Here is a 23,395-nt window from a genome sequence, read left to right on the forward strand (position 1 = left end):
CCTTTTTAGGATCTGACTCCTGTCTACTTGTTGACAAATAGTAACAAGCAGTTAAAGTAGCTTTCTGTTGCTTTATATAGCACACACCATTACCTGCAGCTGAAAAAACCTGCTCCACAGAAAGACTTACAAAAATTATGCCAAAAACATGAACAACTCTATATAGATGATGAAAACTTTTTCTTTTTTAACCTCTTTTTGTTTTCTAAAACGTCTTAAATTAGTATATTACTTTTTTTTTTTTTAATGAGAAGGGAGAGAAAGTTAAAACACCTACAAGAGCAACAACAAATGCCCTTTGCTGCCAACTCCTTCTGCTCAGTGCTTGCGACTGCTCCACCTTTGCATCTATTATCCCGTGAGGACGGTGCTCTGGGGCAGTGGAGTCATTCCTGCCCTGCCCGGCTGCTGCTGCTGGTCCTCCTGAACACCCTGCAGAGTTTAGTTCTCCGCCTGGCACACTCAGCTACTTGTTCCTACTACACTGACTCCCAGACCCAGACTCGGAGATCTGGCTCAGGAGAGGGCAGGCCTGAAGGGCTGTGTCCCTGGCAGGGAGCTCATCTGCAGTAGTTTTCTCCCCAGAAGAGTCCTTTGAGATTAGGTCTGAGAAAATCTATAATTTGCAGTCTTCTGGCCACAGATGGCCCTGCTCAGGCAGTTACCAGGTCCCTTACAAGCAGTGTCAGGATTCTTCTTTGTTCTATCTCCTTTAGGCACTCAATCAGTTGCCATTTCTTCTTTCACAATCAACTCCCCCCCGCACCCCCATCTTTTCCTTTCTATGTTCTTTTCAAGTTCTTTAATCTTTCCCTGTATAACTGCCCCAGATTCCTAACTGATCTTTTCGCCTCCAGTCTTCCACTGCTGTAATCCATCTTATGAATGCAGCACTTAGAAACCTTAAATAACCCTCCAAAGAAAGCTGAAACAGTCTGCCTCAGACTCCACTCCAGCCCAACACTTCTTTCTCCAGTATTTGCCTGTGGAGATAGTTGGGCCTCTCCCAGTTCCCTCACCAGACGTTGTGTTGTCCTGCTGTCAGGTACTTTCTCAAATCCCCTCCAAAAAGGAATGACCTCCTTCTACCTGTCTTTATCCTACTCAGTTTTTAAGGCCCAGCTAAATGCTACCTACTCTGTTAAGCTCTCCTTGTTCACAAAAGTCAACTTGAATTCTTTCAACACTGCCTATACGATAATACTTAACTCCCCAACTTCTGTCCCCTACCCCAGTATACTGCCTTTTACTAAAGCTACAACATTAACTCCCCAACTTCTGTTCCCTACCCCAGTATACTGCCTTTTACTAAAGCTATTTTACCCTCATTTTCTTCAGTCTTGGCATCTTCACAGAGGCCAACATAGTTCAATGTACAGTAGATGAATACTGAATGAATGTTTCTTCTCAACAAATGTTTCAAGGACCAAGAATTTGTCTTCACATCTCTAACCTCTGTACATCTAATTAAGGACCTAATGAAATTTCTTAATAGATATAAGTACTTCACTTATTCACTCATTCAACAAATGTTTCCTGAGCACCTAGTATATGTCAGGCACAGACCTTAGGAGTTCACACAGAGGACTGAATTGAAATTATGAAAATGGTCTTTGACATAAGATCTGTCCCTGACACAGATCTCCTAAAACCTTGTAATTTCCTGAATGATGGGGGTGAGAGAAGTGTCTTATACAGAGCTCCTAAATTCCTTGGAATTTCCTGGGTGATAGGAGTATCTTTTGTTCTTTTGTTCTAATGAGGCAACTGTTGGTGGGCTAACTGGATAGTTTCAGGATGGAGACTGGCATCAGAAAGGTCAAACTGTGATTAGAAGCTTGGTACTTTCAGCCTCACCCTCCATCCTCTGGGGAGGGAGGAGGGGCTGGAGATTGAGTTAATAATCAATCATGCCTATGTAATGAAGCCTCCATGAAAATCCCTAAACTACGGGTTTTGGAGAGCTTCCAGGTGGGTGAAAGCATCTATGTGCTGGGAAGGCGGTAGAGTCTAAACTCCATGGGCACAGAGGCTCCTGTGCTCGGGACCCTTCCAGATCTCATGCTATGTGCCTCTTCATCTGGTAGTTCACCTGTATCCTTTAAAGAATCCTTTATAATAAACTGGTAAACAAAAGTGTTACCCTGAGTTCTGTGAGCTGTTATGGCAAACTATTGAACATGAGAAAGGGGATGTGGGAGCCCCAGATTTGTAGCCAAGTTGGACAGACAGAAGTGTGGGTAAGCTGGGAACCCACAACTTGCGATTATAGTCTGAAGTGGGGGGACAATCTTGTGGAACCTTAGCGTAAAAAGACTATAGTATAAGAAAATATGTGATTGGGCAGGGAATGGAAGCTGAGGAGTAAGCATGTATGAAACCTGTACGGTGTGTGCTAACTCTGTGTAGTAAGTATCAGAACTGAATTAAATTGTAGGACACCCAGTTAGTGTTGGTGAAGAATTGCTTACTGTGGAAAACCCACACATTTGGTGTCAGACGTGTTGTGAGAAATAGTTTTTTCTTTTAAGGTGCCACCTCGCATTGTTTTGAAAGATTCTTTTCCTGTCAAAGAAGAGAGAGACCAGACAGCTTCTCAGTTCCTCCTGAGTCAAGTTTTCATAATATGAATCATTATTTTTCATAAGTACCCTAGGCATGTGTGACCACATCAAATCTGAGTATGAAAATCACTCTAAATCCAAACAAAGTATTGTATAAATTTGGCTAATTTAGATTAGCATACTTCTGTTCCTTCTCTCTGATGCAAAAAATCAAGAGCTTACTAAGTTATTCTAAGATTCAAAGTTATAAATTTCAGCTTTAATACTTAGGGGGAAATGGGCTTTCCAGAACACTTGTAAGTTAAGAGGCAGAGGACACCTGTGTATTAACTCTGCTTTCTCCCTCTGGATGAGAAAATGTCCTTGCTGACGCAGAGTTTGGTTCAAGAACCAGGAGTCTGGTCATTATAAACATTCCCTTAAAAGCAAGTCCACAGATTGTTAGTTCAAGTTCTTCTGGAATAGTGATGAAAATGGAATAGTTCCCAGATTGTTAGTTCTTTTCAGAAGAGTGAATCTAAAAGGGTAGTGACATAGCAATAAATGAACTTTTCCTGATTCAGGGACCCTGTCTCGCATGTATATTGTTATTAGCAACTGCTGATCCCTACTGTGGGCTAAGAGAAGCTTTGCTGAGATATGCTGCATCTGCTTTTGCCCTGACCTTACTTCTGATAAAATACTGGATCTTTGGTTAATTTAATTGAGAACTTAAGCTAAAAAGCACACATGTATGTATATATGTTATCCTCCTGACAATCTACAACCCACCCAAAACACTGTACTTAACTTAGAGAAAAGCTGAAACAGCAAAGGCAGTCTAATTGCTTGGATTAAATAAGTAATGTTACTTATATTACTCAGGAATATATCAATTACGTGATCTATACTAATTGTGGAGAATGCTCATTTGATTAACTGAAGAGAGTCACTCTTAAGTAGGGAGTACTCCTGCCCAGGAAACAAAATGTAGATAATTCGTGAATCTCTAGGAAAAACATAGTGTTAGTAAGGTGCTTTATAAGAGATACTTCAACTTTTTAGAAATGATGCCTCAAAAGACAGAAAATGTTAAAAATGTCTTCCAAAGGAAATACTATTAAAAGTTTTCAACTTCAAAAATACTTTGAAAGGAAAAGAGTTTCTAAAACCAGCAACAACTACTTCAGATTTTATATTTTGGAACAAGTTCAGCAAAATTACACACTAAATAAGTTGTAAAGTTGTAAAACTAAATAAGAAAGATCCCTGGGAGTGGTGTTTGGTTTTTTTTGTTTGCGTGTTTTTTTTAATGTCCAACATGGAAAAAAGAGTGGTAAAATGGATTTTGTTAAGCCTGGATTTCTTTCTTGTTGGCCTAAGGACAAGCCGTTTTGCTACAGAGTAAAAGATAAGACTAACACTAGGTGTTAAACACGACTTCACTGAAATCTTTTCTGGTTTCCTTATGAAAAAAAAGACTGATGAAAATCTTCTCCTGAGTTTTGAAACCACATTTGGCAGTTTAGTAGCCAAAGTAAGCAATGGAGTCACATTAAAAACTTATCAGTGTACAGTTCTTTTTAAAAGTTAACTAAAATAAAGTAAGCTATTGAAGATTTTAACATCTTTAAATCCCAGTTCAACAACCAAAAATGTAGTTACATATGATAAAGATTATAATAGTGCCATTTCACCTCAAAGGCATTAGAATTCCTTCCAGAAATAAAGTGAGCCTCTGATATGCCTTTTTTTATGCCAAAAAAAAAAATTAAATTACAAAAATTGTAAATCTTAAAAGCGAAACTTCATTCCAGAAGTGCAGAGGGAGACAAATTTTCCAAGGGTTTCTCATTTGTACCTGGAAAAGTCTTGAGCTTGAATGACTTGAGAACCACAATTACGTACACCCACAAATGGCCCACTGCAGACATGAGTATTAGTTTGTAATATTTGGTGGGTATGAAGTGGCAAGCACAAAAGCCATCCTTTTGAAACTTTTCCTGGTGTATGGAAAAACTTAGTTTCTCATTTATGTAAACCAGTCCTGTAACTCAGATAAATACAACTTTTTTAGAATATGAATATTACAGCAGCCTTGCTTTCCTCAGCTAAACTTAGAGCATTCAATGATGGGCACATTTTCTGGGCTCCACCTTCTGCAAACAAATTTAAAAGAACTGAAAAGCAACCAAAGCTTTACATCACAGAATAACAGATTTAGGAATGAAGACTGGAGAAACATTACAAACAGTACTGCTACCCTTTTGGGTGATTTAAACAGTAAGATTTATTGTCTCTTTCTAGTCTAAATTTTAAACCATGGATTTTGTCAAAGGTTAGTACTAACTCACATCAAATTAGGCTTGATGTGAATGGGCCAACTCACTCCTAACCACACACTAAGAGAATGATTTGCCTTTTTTTTTTTTTTTTAAAGGTCATATGTCTGGGACCACAGCAAACAGTATTATTATTAAAGGGAAAACTCTGTGTGGTTCCAAGAATAGCAAAAACATCTTCACAGAGGAAACTCTTGATTAGCAATTGAATGAAAGTAAAAACATAGAACATATCACACAATGCACTGCAAAGCCACAGCAAACAATCTGTGCTATTTGTGCCTCACTGTTTCAGATTCACCTCTTTTCTCTTTCCTGTCCATTATCTTCTAGAACCACCAAGGAACATTAGATTACTTCAAAAGTGTAGGAATTAAAAACACTTCGAAACAAAGTGGTACCTCAGCAATATTCCAACTTCATTGTAAGCCATTAGCTGAAGGTTCACCAGATTCAATTATTGTAAATGGATAAGAAGAATATACTCTCAGTTGAATACCTTAAATGTGATAATTAAATAATTAATTTGAATATAGTACTCAAATATCTGTTAAATGGGATGTAGGATATAATTTATAAACTAGATTGCTTAATTCAAGAAGAAAATAATGAAGTAATTTCTGTCTGTCTATTTTATCTATCATCAAAATTAAGCTGGCAAGTTTTAAATTTTTGCTTGGGTTTGATTGCCTACATCTCAACAGTACCAAGAATTAAGACAGGCTCACAAAGAAACAAGAGATGTAGAAGAAACATATATCAGGACAAAAAAAGTCTTTTCTCCTTAGGCAAGAATACAGTGGTCTCTAAAAAAAAAAGCAACAGGATATACTGTATAGCACAGGGAATTATAGTCATTATCTTGTAATAACCTATAATGGAATATAACCTGCAAAAATACTAAATCACTATGCTGTATACTTGAAACTAATATAATATTATAAATCAACTATACTTCAATAAATAAATAAATAAAAAATAAGAAGATATCCTATAAAACAAATCAGCAGAGAAGTCTGATTAATTTTGCTAGAGGCTATAATTCCATAGACGTTTAGAAGAAAAAATAAATTATTGAAAGACACTGGGTCTTTCATACAATGAAAATTATTAATATAAAATCTGTTATGCCAAAAATTTAACCATCAATTCGTGGCAAACTATTCCTTCTAATAGAAATGAATCCGCATTACCTATATTTAGCAAGATAACATCATAGAGAAATATACAGCTATTTCCACTGCTAATTTACATAATGGAAAGTGGAAAAGTTTGCTGTTTCCAAATCCCAAGCCAAAGCATATAATTATCTTTGCCAAACATTCAGCAATCTACAGAGTCTGAATGCATAAGATATCCATAGCCAGGATTACAACTGTTTTATAAACAGGCATGTAATGGGAAGGAGGAACACAGATTTAGCCTATAATCCTCTAAAAATGTGATTTAGACTTCTACTTTACATAGAAAATTATCATTCATTTATTTAGTAACTTTTTGAAAAGTAAATTTTCCAACTATAATATTGGAAGATGATTACTATTTAAAGACACAATGTTAATACATACTGAAGAAGTTGAGTGGAAATACCCTATTGTTAGAAAAGTTTCTTCATTCTACTATTTATGTGCCTGAAAGAGTAGCTCTTTATTTATCAAAATAAATAAAATTACTTGTAAATCTAAAAACCATGCACATTTATTATAATGTTCTCCATTTCTGTTTTGTTAGTTCAGATTTTAAAAGAGTGTCTCTGCACTGTTTAGAGGGGGACATATGCAGGCTCCAGAAACCTTCAGTTGTTTTGGCCGGGGGAGCCAGGGGAACTCCCAGAATTGCAAATTCTTTTCCTGTTCTACAACTGAATCCAAGGACAATCTTTAGAAACAATTCTTGCTTTACCAAATATGAAGCCTGCTTTTGGAGATGGCTCAGGGGAAAGGATTAAGAGCTTAGGTGTACACAAGTCTTGAAGACTAAGCATAGTATAAGCATATGAATGGGAAACTTTTAAACCCTAGGTATACATATGTGTCCTTGGAGTTTAAAAAGAAACTTTAATTTCAATCAAAGCAAACAGCAGAAAATACAAGAAAGGACATACATCAGTAAAAATAAAGTTAAGATATAAATGCCTGGAAATCTCTCCACTTTCCTTTTGAATGTGTCACTGTACTGAGCATTACCTTTTGGCCAGACTGAGAAGAGTGATTATCATCTAGTCTAACTTAGAGTGAAAGGCGTTTCATAGAACTCCAGAAACCAAATTATAAACATGAGGTAAAACAAAATATAAAATTATTCCAGACCTTTTGTAGGGTCCTAGCAAATTACATCAAAGTCCCCTTGGTTAGAAAAAAAAAAGTTCCTTTTGTGTTATGATGTGTAGAAGAATAGTGAGGTAGTACGAGGAAACATAATAGAGCTTTATAGAAGAGTTCATTTAAAGTTCGAATAAGAAAAGAACAGAGGTTTGTTTCTGGTTACAAAAGTGACAGAAAAAAACTGTACTTATTACCCTTTTATGCAAACAGATGTAATTCAATAAATGTTTAAATTTTTCAAAGAAATAATTTGGTTTTACTTTCTTTAGAATTTGAATATTAATGATACAACATGACTTCCTTTAAAAAAGGCAAGCAATGGGGCTTCCCTGGTGGCGCAGTGGTTGGGGGTCCGCCTGCCGATGCAGGGGACACGGGTTCGTGCCCCGGTCCGGGAAGATTCCACATGCCGCGGAGTGGCTGGGCCCGTGAGCCACGGCCGCTGAGCCTGCGCGTCCGGAGCCTGTGCTCCGTGGCGGGAGAGGCCGCAGCGGTGAGAGGCCCGCGTACCGCAAAAAAAAAAAAAGGCAAGCAGCAAATTTTGAGGTTTCATTTGATGTGATTGATCAATAGCATAAAGGCTCCTATTGGCCTCAAAAATATGGTTAAGCTAATTTTATATTCAATCAGAAGTTATGGCAAATATATTCAAAAAAGATAAGCAAACAATACCTTGTGTATTCTGGATAAATGATGAATTTAAATTAGGCAAAGACTAATTTTGACTATATTCAGAGACAACATTTTCCTCCCACACTGTGTGGCAAAGATGATAATTAGCCTCTTAGTACAAAGCTCTGGGTGAAGGCCATAGGAAAGAAAGAATCAAAACTCTGAGGTTGTCACAGAGCTGACAACTTTCAAATATATCCAAGTCGTGAAGAACATATGAACTGAAGCAAAAGCCTACAGAAAGCAATACAAACGGTTGTTTAACTTCAGAACTAGCCAAGTTGTGCTATCATTTAACACTGAAGGCCAAAACAATTCACCAACCCCTTTAATACCACTGAAAATACCTCTTAAGGCCACTTAAATTGCAGAAGGAATCATCTCAAAAGCACACATTGATCAACTGATAAGAAAATCCACTTATGGCACATAGATGGAAGCATTTACTCCTCCCTTACTGCTATTGAAGGAATTCAAAGTATACTCTTCAAACTGAAGTAGTGTAAACAAAATATACAAAGAACTGTCTCTGAGCATCTTCAGAACGAAAGTGTGTCATCTATTTGGCTTGGTTTAAGTATGAGCTGATTTGAAAGCAGTGAGATGAACCTGGAGTTTCCAAATATCCAGAATTAAAGGAATACATACATAAATCTGTATAATACAAAATAATAATTCGCAAACACATAGGCTTACTCTATGCCAGGTAGTGTTCTAAGAGCTTTATATATATTAACTTATACCCTCCAACAAATCCAACAAAACAGTACTATTATAAGCTCACTTTACAAATAAAGCTGAGGTAATTACTTGCTCTAGATCTCATAGCTAGGTAGAACTACATAAGCAGTTGTCAAAGTATGGTTCGTAAACCCTGGAAAACCCATTTCAAAAGAGTCCACAAGCTCAAAACTATTTTAGTAATAATATTAAGATGTGATTTTTCTCTTTTCAATGTTTTGACATTTGCACTGATGGTACAAAAGTAACTATAGGTAAAACTGCTGGAACCGTAACATGAATCAAGGCAGTGGCAGCACACTGTGCTAGAAGTCATTGTACTTGTCACTGCTGGGCACTCACAGCAAAGAAAAAAAATTTAAAAACAGTTCCACTTATGAATATCCTTGATGAAACAGTAAAAATTATTAATTTTATGAAACTCCAACCCTTGAGCACAATATTTTATGTGATGAAACTGAAGTATGTATAAAGCACTTTCACTACATAAAGAGGTAGAGTTGTTTTGAGGAAAAACAACAAATGACGTGCAATCATTTGAATTGTAAGCTAAAACAGTCAGGTGTTTTTTTGTTTGTTTGGTTTTTATAATACACCACTTTTATTTGAACGAACAACTGACAAAGTGGTTATTCTGATCTGGGAAAAAAGCGATCTTCTCACTTCAAGGATAATGATTGAAAATGACAAATTTGTTGACAATGATAAAATATGAGTTTTCAAAGAAAAGAAACTGAATTTTAGAAAACTCAGAACCACACTACAACTACTCTGGGAGACTCTGGTGATCAGTGATGATATTAATGAATGTATTCCTTTTTTAATTGTATGCCAAACTGTATCAACATTTTGTAGATCTGCGTAATGCAGTGGATCAATACTTTCCAAATGGCCAATGCATAATATTACAAAATCATGCATGGGTAAAAGATCCATATAAAGTGCAAGAAAAACCAATGGATTTTAATGTATAACAGAATATGAAGGGCTTATTGGTTTCATATTACATTTAACCTGTAAGAAGTTAGTACTTGTTGAGTCTTGGTGAATTATCAAAGAAGAACAACCATAATTAACTGAAAAGGCTATTAAATACTCGTCTCTCCTCAAAGTACATATCTGTGTAAGAACATATTTTCCTCCTATAATTTAAACAAAACAACACAGTACATGCAACAGACTGAATGAAGAATCAGATATGGGAATCCAACTGCCTTCTATTGAGCCAGTCATTAAACAGATTTGCAAAAATGTAAAACAATTCCACTTTTCTAACTAAATGGCTTTTATTTAGGGAAAAAGGTTATTTTTTTCTAACACATGTGTTATTTATGTTAAAATATAATGAAGTTTATTATTATTTTAAATTTATATTAATAAATATTTTTAAAAATTTCTCTGTATTAATTTCCAGTAAGGTAAATACTGATAGATACAACCCCCCAAAACGAAAGCTCTTTGGGGTCCTCAATAATTTTTTAAGCATATAAAGGATTCTGAAACCAAAAAGTTGAGAACTGCTGCACAAAGCTATACTATCACTCTTCTATACATGTGAGTGTGTGTATATCCATGCACACGTCGGGGGATGGAGGGAAAACAATAGCCCTTGGCTGCTTCTATATTCACTACTAAACTTCTGGAGCTTTGTTTTGCTTGTGAAGTAGGATTCTCTACTTGCTTACTGGAAAGAGAACGTACTGACCACAAACATGAAGATAATCTTGGCAATTATAATTCTATAACTCAAGAAACTATTGTTAAGCATTAAAAAAAAAGTAGTATTCTGACTAAGCAGAACGTAGTAATAGTAGCTTAGAAAGCTATGAGGGTCAAATGACCAGCAAACCTATGTGAGCACTCCTGAATATCTGAAGAACACAAAATTAAATGTGTGATTCACAAACAGGCCATATTCATAATGTAAGGCAAACACTTACACAAGCAAAACATAATGTAATATACCACATGTTCAAATCCTACCCATCTTTGAAGATCCAGCTGAGATATAAGCTTCTTAAAATATGCCCTAAACACACAGCAGATGCTCAATAGATGTAAACAAAAAATAGATGAATAAACTGATTAAAATGATTCTCCTTCCTCAGACCTGCCATTGAAATTATTGTCAGGATATCTTCAGCAATCATGTATGTGGGCCTTATGTGTAGTTCTAATGGCATTTCATAGAGTTTTACACATACACACTCTTTTGTATATGTATACAAATAAAGTTACATATTTATCTCTTGATCCTAGTGGCATTCCAATACATCCCAAATTTCGCAAATTGAGGAAAACCAATTATAAGTTACAACCTCTTTCTATAGGAAAATTTTCTTCAATTCTAAATAAAACACAAATAAAATTGCAAATATGATCCATTTATGAGTCAGTAAGCACCCTGACGTTGAGCCAATAATTCTAAAGTTGGAAACTGACTGAATTTCCTGGACCCAACAAATAACTTCACAAAAAAAGAATGAAACATATGAGTCATAAAAGGTAAAAGGTGAGGCAACTTTTTAGAAAACCCAAATCAAGAAAAATCATTTTATAAGTCATATTAACAGCTTAATTATTCTTTTCTAATCTAATTTATTTTAAATAAACATAAAAATACTGAAAATCACACTTTCATTTTGCACAATCACTGGGATTATCATTTACATAATCATAGATTCAATATTCACTCATTCTTTAACAATGGCTGAATATTTATCATATACCAGATGGCCACTGGTAGAAGCTGTGACTAGTTCTTTAGGTGGCTTCCTGGCGTTTTGCTTGCTTGTACCCTTTTAATAACTATTTAGTGAGTGGAGGAAAAATAATGTGAACTTAATAGCTGCTTCCAGAAATTAACAGATTGCTGTAGACTGGTGAGTTCTTTAGAAGCTTTCAGAGGGAAGTACATGAAAAAGTACGTCAGATTCACATTCAAACTCAGTGAGACTACCTAGTTTTATCCGTTAAATGAGGAAACAGAATGACAGTTGGTGTGGATCTTCCAGCTTTAAACTTACATAATTCTATTTAGGTGCTGTGAACATTTGGCATAGAAGATTAAGTGAGACAGGAGATTATATGCTACTTAGTAGGAAAACAAAAGTAGTATAAATGACTCATCTAGCTATTTAAAAAAAATATACTATACATTATTCATGTTTTCTTAAATTAAGAAACTAAATAGTAAAATGAATAGTATTCAGAAAGAATCACTCGAAAAATTCTGAAAATATATTAGAGAATATCATTATAAGTACAAAGTTTCTTGAAAACAAAAAGAAAATATTATGACTGATGTAATTTTAATAACTGATTTACTAAATGCCTACCAGCTGATTTACTGAATGCCTTACCAACTCATCTCATCATATAACAATCTGGTAAAATAGGTATTTTTATTCCTATTTTAAAATAAAGAAACTGAGGCTGAGATAGATAAAATAATTCATCCAAAGACACTAAGCTAAATAATGGCACTACTGGTATTCCAATCTGGGTCTGGACTAAAAAGCAATACTCTTTTTCTGACTACAAAGCAATACTCTTTCTACTATAACAACATAATGCATTTTGATTCCTACAAATGAGTCTCTTTTTTTTTTGCGGTACACGGGCCTCTCACTGTTGTGGCCTCTCCCGTTGCGGAGCACAGGCTCCGGACGTGCAGGCTCAGCGGCCATGGCTCACGGGCCCAGCCGCTCCGCGGCATGGGATCTTCCCGGACCGGGGCACGAACCCGTGTCCCCTGAATCGGCAGGCGGACTCTCAACCACTGTGCCACCAGGGAAGCCCGAGTCTCCTTTTTATAGTCAAGTTTTAATTGCTAGTGGTAATGGGAAAAGGAACAACATGGAAAAACAAATCCCACAGAAGCATGGTAGAACAGTTTATGACATAGAATAAATTCTAGTAAAATGAGTTCTGGGGCAAGGTGAGATTCTAGATCAGATGGCTTCTTAGGCCCTTTCCAAGTCTCAAATTTAAGCAGTATTCTCAATTCACTGAAGCTTAAACAGGTTATCTAATCCATTTTCCCACTCATTACATAAATTTATAATTTATATACATGAATTGGAGATTAATCACAAATAATAAGTATATAACTGAAAGGAATAATACTGGAAAACTGTTAAGAAAAGGATCCAAAGACTTGCTTTCTTTTGACTTTCTATTTTCTTTTATTGAGTTTGTTTAAAAGAAAAATACTGAAAACTCAAAAGGCCATTTTAACCCTGGCTAATAATGGTTTCTTAAAGATGGGAAAAACCTGCTCCAAAGAAGAATATACTGATTTGATTTTTCATTTCCACATACTTTTTCTGTTCTTAGGGTGAGAGAACAAAATTGCCACACACACACACACACACACACACACACACACACACACTGTTCTGAAGAAAATTAAATAGGACAAGTCCAAGAAAATTTACCAATTAAAAATTTATTCTTGGATAATCAAGAGGAAACAGAAAGATTTCAAAGTATTATACAAGATAAAACTGAAAGGAAAGACATGAAGCTAATAGTTGTCTTACATTTTGACCTACTGCAAATAATCAAGTAGTAAGAAACAAAGTTAAAATAACTATTAACTTATTAATTGAAATAATTAATGAAGTAGAAAGTCAGAACTTACTACTCAGTCTTTTAGTTTTTGAGAAATAGGATCATTTCCAAAAATCTGATCAGTCAAAGAAATTTATAAGCTAACAGGTATAATTTAAACATTAAAATGCAAGTCTAAGGTGCCATCAAAAATATTGGGGTCATTTATAGAACATTCCAAAAAACCACAGCAGGATACATATCCGTTTCAAGTTCACATGGAACATGCAGCAAGATAAGCCATATCCTGGGCTAAAAAACAAGTCTTAATACATGTAAAATAACTGTAATCTTACAGAATATGTCCTCTGACCACAAGGAAATCAATTTAGACATCAGTAACAGAAAAATATCTGGAAAATTCCCACATATTTGGAAAATAAACAGCACACTTCTAAATGACCCACAGGTCAAAGAAGAAGCCACAAGGGAAATTAGGAAGCATTAGAACTGAATGAAATTGAAAACACAATTGTATCAGTCCAGGTTTAACCAGAGAAACAGAACTCAAAGAATTTCTTCTTCAGGGAGGCCTCAGCTCTGCTCCTCAGCCTTTCAACTGATTGAATTAGATCCCTAGATTATCTTGGATAACCTCCTTTACTTTAAGTCACTGATTATGGACTTTAATCATATCTATAGAATACCTTCAAGACAGCAGAAGCAAGAGGAATTACAATCCTGCATCCTCTGGAATGAAAACCACGTTCACAGAAAGACAGACAAAGTAAAAAGGCAGAGGACTATGTACCAGATGAAGGAACAAGATAAAATCCAGAAAAACAACTAAATGAAGTGGAGATAGGCAACCTTCCAGAAAAAGAATTCAGAATAATGATAGGGAAGATGATCCAGGACCTCGGAAAAAGAATAGAGGCAAAGATGTAGAAGATGCAAGAAACGTTTAAAAAAGACCTAGAAGGGGCTTCCCTGGCGGTGCAGTGAGAGTCCGCCTGCTGATGCAGGGGACACAGGTTCGTGCCACGGTCCGGGAATATCCCACATGCCGCAGAGCGGCTAGGGCCATGAACCATGGCCGCTGAGCCTGCGCGTCCGGAGTCTGTGCTCCGCAACGGGAGAGGCCACAACAGTGAGAAGCCTGCACACTGCAAAAAAAAAAGACTTAGAAGAATTAAAGAACAAACACCTAGCAGAATTAAAGAACGAACAGAGAGAGATGAACAATACAATAACTGAAATGAAAAATACTCTAGAAGGAATCAATAGCAGAATAACTAAGGCAGGAGAACAGATAAGTGACCTGGAAGACAAAATGGTGGAATTCAGTGCCACAAAACAGAATAAAGAAAAAAGAATGAAAAGAAATGAAGACAGCCTAAGAGACCTCTGGGACAACATTAAACACACCAACATTCCCATTATAGGGGTCACAGAAGGAGAAGAGAGAGAGAAAGGACCTGAGAAAATATCTGAAGAGATTATAGTCGAAAAGGTCCCAAACAATGGAAAGGAAATAACCACCCAAGTCCAGGAAGTGCATAGAGTTCCAGGCAGGATAAACCCAAGAAGAAACATACCAGGACACATGGTAATCAAACTGACAAAAATTAAAAACAAAGAAAAATTATTAAAAGCAACAAGGGAAAAATGACAAATAACATACAATGGAACCCTCATAAGGTTAACAGCTGATTTCTCAGCAGAAATTCTACAAGCCACAAGGGAGTGGCATGATACATTTAAAGTGATGAAAGGGAAGAACCTACAATCAAGATCACTCTACCTGGCAAGGATCTCATTGATTCGACAGAGAAATCAAAAGCTTTACAGACAAACAAAAGCTATGAGAATTCAGGACCACAAAACCAGCTCTACAACAAATGCTAAAGGAACTTCTCTAAGTGGGAAACACAAGAGAAGAAAATGACCTACAAAACCAACCCAAAACAATTACGAAAATGGTAATAGGAACATACATATTGATAATTACCTTAAATGTGAATGGATTAAATGCTCCAACCAAAACACACAGGCTCGCTGAATGGATACAAAAACAAGACCCATATATATGCTGTCTACAAGAGACCCACTTCAGACCTAGGGACACATACAGACTGAAAGTAAGGGGACAGAAAAAGATATTCCATGAAAATGGAAATCAAAAGAAAGCTGGAGTAGCAATAGTCATATCAGATAAAATAGACTTTAAAATAAAGAATGTTACAAGCGACAAGGATGGACACTACATAATGATCAAGAGATCAATCCAAGAAGAAGATATAACAATTATAAATATATATGCACCCAACATAGGAGCACCTTAATACATAAGGCAAATGCTAAGAGCTATAAAAGAGGAAATTGACAGTAACACAATAATAGTGCGGGACTTTAACACCTCACTTACACCAATGGAGAGATCATCCAGACAGAAAATTAATAAGGAAACACAAGCTTTAAATGACACAATAGACCAGATAGATTTAATTGATACTTATAGGACATTCCATTCAAAAACAGCAGATTACACTTTCTTCTCAAGTGCACACAGAACATTCTCCAGGATAGATCACATCTTGGGTCACAAATCAAGCCTCAGTAAATTTAAGAAAATTGAAATCATACCAAGCATCTTCTCTGACCACAACACTATGAGATTAGAAAGAAATAACATGGAGGCTAAACAATATGTTACTAAATAACTAGGAGATCACTGAAGAAATCAAAGAGGAAATCAAAAAATACATAGAGACAAATGACAATGAAAACAGGATGATCCAAAACCTATGGGATGCAGCAAAACCAGTTCTAAGAGGGAAGTTTATAGCAATAAAATCCTACCTCAAGAAACAAGAAAAATCTCAAATAAACAATCTACACCTTACACCTAAAGGAACTAGAGAAAGAAGAACAAACAAAACCCAAAGTTAGTAGAAGGAAAGAAATCATAAAGATCAGATGGAAATAAATGAAAGAAAAACAAAGAAAACAATAGCAAAGATCAATAAAAGTAAAGGCTGGTTCATTGAGAAGATAAACAAAATTGATAAACCATTAGCCAGACTCATCAAGAAAACGAGGGAGAGGACTCAAATCAATAAAATTAGAAATGAAAAAGAAAAAGTTACAACGGACACCGGAGAAACACAAAGCATCCTAAGAGACTACTACAAGCAACTCTATGCCAATAAAATGGACAACCTGGAAGAAATGGACAAATTCTTAGAAAGGTATAACCTTCCAAGACTGAACCAGGAAGAAATAGAAAATATCAATAGACCAATAACAAGTAATGAAATTGAAACTGATTAAAAATTTTCCAACAAACGAAAGTCCAGGACCAGATGGCTTCACAGGTGAATTCTATCAAACGTTTAGAGAAGAGCTAACATCCATCCTTTTCAAACTCTTCCAAAAAATTGCAGAGGAAGGAGCACTACCCACCTCATTCTATGAGGCCACTATCACCCTGACACCAAAACAAGACAAAGATACTATAAAGAGAGAAAATTACAGACCAATATCACTGATGAATATAGAGGCAAAAATCCTCAACAAAACAGCAAACAGCATCCAACAACACATTAAAAGGATCATACACCATGATTAAGTGGGATTTATCCCAGGGGTGCAAGGATTCTTCAATATATGCAAATCAATCAATGTGATACACCATATTAACAAATTGAAGAATAAAAACTATATGATCATCTCAATAGATGCAGCAAAAGCTTTTCACAAAATTCAATACCCATTTATGATAAAAACTCTCCAGAAAGTGGGCACAGAGGGAACCTACCTCAACATAATAAAGGCCATATACGACAAACGCACAGCAAACATCCTTCTTAATGGTGGCAAACTGAAAGCATTTCCTCTAAGATCAGGAACAAGACAAGGATGTCCACTCTCACCACTATTATTCAACATAGTTTTGGAAGTCCTGCCACGGCAATCAGAGAAGAAAAAGAAATAAAAGGAATACAAATTGGAAAAGAAGAAGTAAAACTGTTACTGTTTGCAGATGACATGATACCATACATAGATAATCCTAAAGATGCCACCAGCAACCTACTAGAGCTAATCAATGAATTTAGTAAGGTTGCAGGATACAAAATTAATGCACAGAAATCTCTTGCATTCCTATACACTAACAATGAAAGATCAGAAAGAGAAATTAAGGAAACAATCCCATTCACCATTGCAACAAAAAGAATAAAATACCTAGGAATAAACCTACCTAAGGAGGTAAAAGACCTGTACTCAGAAAACTGTAAGACACTGATAAAAGAAATCAAAGATGACACAAACAGATGGATAGATATACCATGTTCTTGGACTGGAAGAATCAATATTGTGAAAATGACTATACTACCCAAAACAATCTACAGATTCAATGCAATCCCTATCAAATTACCAATGGCGTTTTTTACAGAACTAGAACAAAAAAAATCTTAAAATTTGTATGGAGACAGAAAAGATCCCAAACAGCCAAAGCAATTTTGAGAAAAAAAAAAAAAAAAAGCAACTGGAGGAATCAGACTCCCTAACTTCAGACTATACTACAAAGGTACAGTTATCAAGACAATATGGTATTGGCACGAAAACAGAAACAGAGATCAATGGAACAGGATAGAAAGCCCAGAGATAAACCCACACACATATGGTCAACTAATCTATGACAAAGGAGGCAAGGATATACAATGGAGAAAAGAAAGCCTCTTCAATAAGTGGTTCTGGGAAAACTGAACAGCTACATGTAAAAGAATGAAATTAGAACACTCCCTAACACCATACACAAAAATAAACTCAAAATGGATTAGAGACCTAAATGTAAGACCGGACACTATAAAACTCTTAGAGGAAAACATAGGAAGAACACTCTTTGACATAAATCACAGCAAGATCTTTTTTGACTCCCCTCCTAGTGATATGGAAATAAAAACAAAAATAAACAAATGGGACCTAATGAAAGTTAAAAGCTTTTGCACAACAAGGAAGCTATAAACAAGACAAAAAGACAACCCTTAGAATGGGAGAAAATATTTGCAAATGAATCAATGGAGAAAGGATTAATCTCCAAAATATAAAAACAGATCATGTAGCTCAATATCAAAACAACAAACAACACAATCAAAAAATGGGCAGAAGACCTAAATAGACATTTCTCCAAAGAAGACATACAGAAGCCAAGAGGCACATGAAAAGCTGCTCAACATCACAAATTATTAGAGAAATGCCAACCAAAACTATAATGAGGTATTACCTCACACTGGTTAGAATGGGCATCATCACAAAATCTACAAACAATAAATGCTGGAGAGGGTGTGGAGAAAAGGGAACCCTCTTGCACTGTTGGTGGGAATGTAAATTGATACAGCCACTATGGAGAACAGATGGAGGTTCCTTTAAAAACTAAAAATAGAACTACCATATGACCCAGCAATCCCACTACTGGGCATATACCCTGAGAAAACCATAATTCAAAAAGACACATGCACCCCAATGTTCATTGTGGCACTACTTACAGGTGATGGAAGCAACCTAAATGTCCATTGACAGATGAATGGATAAAGAAGATATGGTACATATATACCATGGAATATTACTCAGCCATAAAAAGGAATGAAATTGGGTCATTTGTAGAGATGTGGATGGACCTAGAGACTGTCATACCAAATGAAGTAAGTCAGAAAGAGAAAAACAAATACTGTATATTATTGCATCTATCTAGAAAAATGGAATAGATGAACCAGTTTGCAAGGCAGAAATAGAGACACAGATGTAGATAACAAACATATGGACACCAAGGGGGGAAAGCGGGGTGGGGTGGGGGTGGTGGGGGTGTGATGAGTTGGGAGATTGGGATTGACATATATACACTAATATGTATAAAATAGATAACTAATAAGAACCTGCTGTATAAAAAATAAAATAAAATTCAAAAGATTACCTTCACAGCAACACCAATATTACTGTTTGAATAAACATCTAGGGTCTATAGCCTAGCCAAGTTGACAGCTGATGAAACTGGCTGTCATAACATGTTAAAATTGGTAAGATGAAGATAAAGCAGTGTTTAGAGGGAAATTTAGAGCTTTAAGTGCTTATATTAGAAAAGAAATTCCAAAATCAACTATCTAAGCTTCCAGAATAAGAAGCTAAAAAACAAAACAACAACAAATAACAGAAAAGAAGAAGAAAAAGGAGAAGAGAATGACGAGATTAAATAGAAAGTAAGTAGAAAGAAGGAAACTGGAGGACTACTTGATTTCAAGACTATTATATATTATAGATCATGTAAATAGATATCTCAAAGACTTTTAATGACATATGTTGTGCCAATTTGGAAAATTCTCAGCTCCAACTTCTCCTTGCTTACCATGCTCCAGATACAACGTTCATAGAAGTTGAAAGCTGGATGTACCCTTGAAGGTAGAAGGCAGTTCAATCCCTTCGTTTTCAAGAAAAGAATACCCAAGGTGAAAGAGCTGGGAAAAAGTTGTGCAAGGACTAGCATGCTGGTTTCCAAGACCCCTTCCCAGAGCTCTTCCCACTGCAATATACTGTCTCCCAGTTGCCTTACATGTCACTGGGAAAACATATCACCATACCTATCTGCTTATTTTCTTTCACTTCTTAAATTTATCCACAGGTCAGCACATAAAGCACCTCTATGTGAATTCCCTCTGGGAAACCCACTAGGAAATAAACACCTTTTCTCAGCTGAAAGATTAGAAAAAGGCACCCAATTTCTTGGGGCTGATGTGGCCCCTCACCAGTACACAAGGCTTTGAGTGGAGCTCTAGCTAGATTTCAGCCCATGCTCACACTCCATGGCTGAGCCCCCTTTTTCAGGTTACAATGGGCACAACTGTCTTTAGCAGCCCTTCTTATCAATCATTTGCTATGTTGTCAAATGCACAAAACCAAGTAATGTCACTCCATAAAAATACTCCCTTCATAAATGAGTCTAATGTACATAAAAACAAACTTAAAAGCAACATCTTAAAACTCTTAAGCTGTATCTTAAAACTCTTGGCATACTAAAGTACTAATATTATAAATATTCAAGGAGAACCTCAAAGTTAGGAGTAGACAGAAAAAAGTTTATTACCAATACTTCATTTTAAAAAGTGACATTTTATGTTTGTGTTGTTTAGTAAGATTTGAAGTGTTTCTGTAAGTGCTGTATTAAAAAATCACATGGAAGGAAAAAATAAAGCAACATGTTTTCCTAAGCAATAAATGTCATCGTTGAATTTTCAGCAAGGACATTTATCATCCTAAAATAAAACAGTTGCATACACTAGCTAAAGTTAGAATTTTATCTTTTAAATTTGTTTCCTTAAGTGAACATGCCCATAATCACATTTGTAGACACATGCTATTTTTGTTTTATGAAGTTGTCATTAAGTTTTTATTATAAACAGGATGTTCTCAAAAATAATACTTCCATTTTTTATAAACATTCAAAATGAAACAAATGAAAGAAAAAATAGTAATTAACAATTTCAGTAAAATGTATTATTTTAGAAGATTTCTTTACTAGCAAAGTTACTCCTACAATCTACTTACTCCAGTTTAGGTTCTGGCTATTGGCAATAGAAACCTGCCTTAAAACACACCTTCAGGAAAACTAATTAACCTCATCTGACTTAACAATATTTTACTTCAGATTTCCTATATATTTAGAGTACTCAGTCTGTCTACGCCATTTGGTACTTTTTAATGTATTACTTTCTTAAGTAATTTCATGTGCTCATGGTTTACAGAGCATGATTTAGGCATTAATCGCATCTGATGCAGACAGAGTACATTCTCTGTAGCTAACAGAGGGATGTGGGAGGTCAGATAACCAGGATGTTTATGAAGAACAGCAGTGATTCATTTTCTTTCTAGGTAGGCTTGGCTTGTCTCTCTACCTTGTTCCCATGGATTGGGTTCATCTCTTCTACTTTGTTGGTGTCATACCCCTTAGATATATACATCCCCTTAAATACTACTATGGTTGCCATATATGCTTAATAATTATTGTCAATTACCTGACAAACTAATTTTTCATTTTATTTTAAAATATGCCATGGTTGGAAGGAGTACCAGAATGTGAGCTGCCCTACGGTTGTTAAAGAGAGGGTTGGATTGTGAGGTAGCAAAGGGGCTTTAAACTCTATAATCATGGGCCATCAATGGCATCATGTTTTAAAGGTTGTCTCACATGCATTATCTCATTTGATCTGACCACAATCCTACTGAGATAGGGAGGACAGGTATTAATCACATTTTACAGATGAGGAAACAGATTCAGAAATGTTGACTTGTTCATATCTTATTTAGAGTAAACAATGCTGGGATCATAGTCTTTATAGATCACAGTTGTCATTAAATTTGAGTAACTTGCATTATACAAATAAAATTTTTAGCATAGTACCACAGATACTATTGTTTTTATCTTGCCATTAGGTAGATTCATTTCTCTCCTTAAACTACCACCTCATTTACTATAGGCATTCATTTTCAAATGATAAAAAGTAAAATAAACATAACTACCTGCTAGAGTAATCTCACCAAACCCTCCTACCCGTACTGCTCCTTTCCAAAAATGTAGAAATCCAACATTCACCCAACCTTGAATCTTTCAAACTGATTTACTCTAGCTGAAGAAAAGAGGTTGATCTATGTTTATTTGTACATTTGAATTAACACAAAAATCGAGCAAAATCAGTTATATTTCCACTTTACTATCCTGGAAGGTACCTCAGGATCTGGTCCCAAACTATCTTTCCAGCTTTATTTCCAACTATATCCTCTCCTCTAGTCACAACAGATTGTTCCTCAAATACACTCTGTACTTTTCTCAGTTTCCTCTACTGGAAATACCCTTTCCCACCCATTTCCTCTTATTCAAACTCTAGCCCTTCTTTAGGGACTGGTATTAATGCTATCTACTTTGCATACATGCAGACTTCCTGATCCCTAAAGTCAAAATTAATCTCTCCCTCCTCCATGAAGCTACTGTACTTTCTCTGAACCTCTGTTTCATATTGAGTTCATCCTGTTCTGTAGTTCATGGCTATATATCTGCCTCAGCTGAAAGCTTTTTGTGGCAAGGGAGTATCGTTCTTTATCTTTATATCTGCCACGTGCATACTGTAGATGTTTGAAAAAATGTTTACTGAATGCAAATTACCTAGCAAACAGAACACTGTCTTAGTTCAGGCTTTCGTATCTTATCTGGACTTGGACTAGTAAAGCAGTCTCCTGGTCAGTTTCCTCAACCTCTACTTTTGGCTCTCTCCAGTTTATTTTCCACATTACTAACAGTGATCCTTCTAAGACAAAAATCTGATCGCGTCCCTTTCCAATTTTACTTTATATTGTTCTCCACCGACTAAAGGAGAGTCTGGTTTCTAAATATGCCATACCAAGCCCATCTTGATCTGGCCCTAGTCTACTTCTCTAATACTTTGTACCATTAATTCATGCAGATGTGCATCCATGTTTACTCAAGCTCCCACAGTTATCAGGATATCAAACTCTCACCTATCCCCTTGCATGAACATCTGCATCCTTGGTCCACCATTCTACTAATAGCTCATTCTTTGTGCCTCATCTCAGGGGAGGTATAATATAGCAGTTGAGTCAAACATACCTGTGTTTAAATCCTAGATTGTCTGTTACTTGGAGAGTAGTTCTGAGTAAGTTAAATTTTTCAAATACAATTGAGGGAAGATTGGAAAGCTCTCTAGCTTCACCATTCTTCCCCTGCTCTCTTCGCAATACCACTCTGCTCTAGTGGTTAGGTGGACAACTTCAACATTTTGTGTAAAATACAAAAATAAGAGCCAGCATTAGAATCTAAGCTCTAGGTTCCCTGTCAGTAGAAGTAATTAATTAAAGTTCCAGATTTAAAAACAAATAAGCTGTAATCTTTGTTTTCTTCTAGCTCCTTATTCACTATATACTAAAATGTGAAGTAACAATACAGAGAATTTTTTTTTTTTTTTTTTGCGGTACACGGGCCTCTCACTGTTGTGGCCTTTCCCATTGTGGAGCACAGGCTCCGGACGCTCAGGCTCAGCAGCCATGGCTCACGGGACCAGCCGCTCCGCAGCATGTGGGATCTTCCCGGACCGAGGCACGAACCCGTGTCCCCTGCATCGGCAGGTGGACTCTCAACCACTGCGCCACCTGGGAA

The 23,395-nt window shown here is 36.0% G+C and overlaps 1 protein-coding gene across 6 annotated transcripts in view; it reads right to left on the reverse strand.

The window, feature by feature from the left end:
* Positions 1–23,395, reverse strand: part of CWC27 (CWC27 spliceosome associated cyclophilin) — a 238,151-nt gene that overhangs the window by 158,635 nt on the left and 56,121 nt on the right. Inside the window, exon 11 of one of the 6 annotated variants that reach the window (XM_049707935.1) lies at positions 16,978–17,140. The exons of the other annotated variants lie outside the window; for them this stretch is intronic. Coding sequence (XP_049563892.1) covers positions 16,993–17,140 — 148 coding nt within the window. The 3' untranslated portion in view covers positions 16,978–16,992. Of the gene's footprint in view, positions 1–16,977; positions 17,141–23,395 lie in introns of those variants that run through there. 6 annotated transcript variants of the gene reach the window in all.

This window comes from Orcinus orca, chromosome 3, assembly GCF_937001465.1.
Source record: "Orcinus orca chromosome 3, mOrcOrc1.1, whole genome shotgun sequence".
Taxonomy (NCBI): domain Eukaryota; kingdom Metazoa; phylum Chordata; class Mammalia; order Artiodactyla; family Delphinidae; genus Orcinus; species Orcinus orca.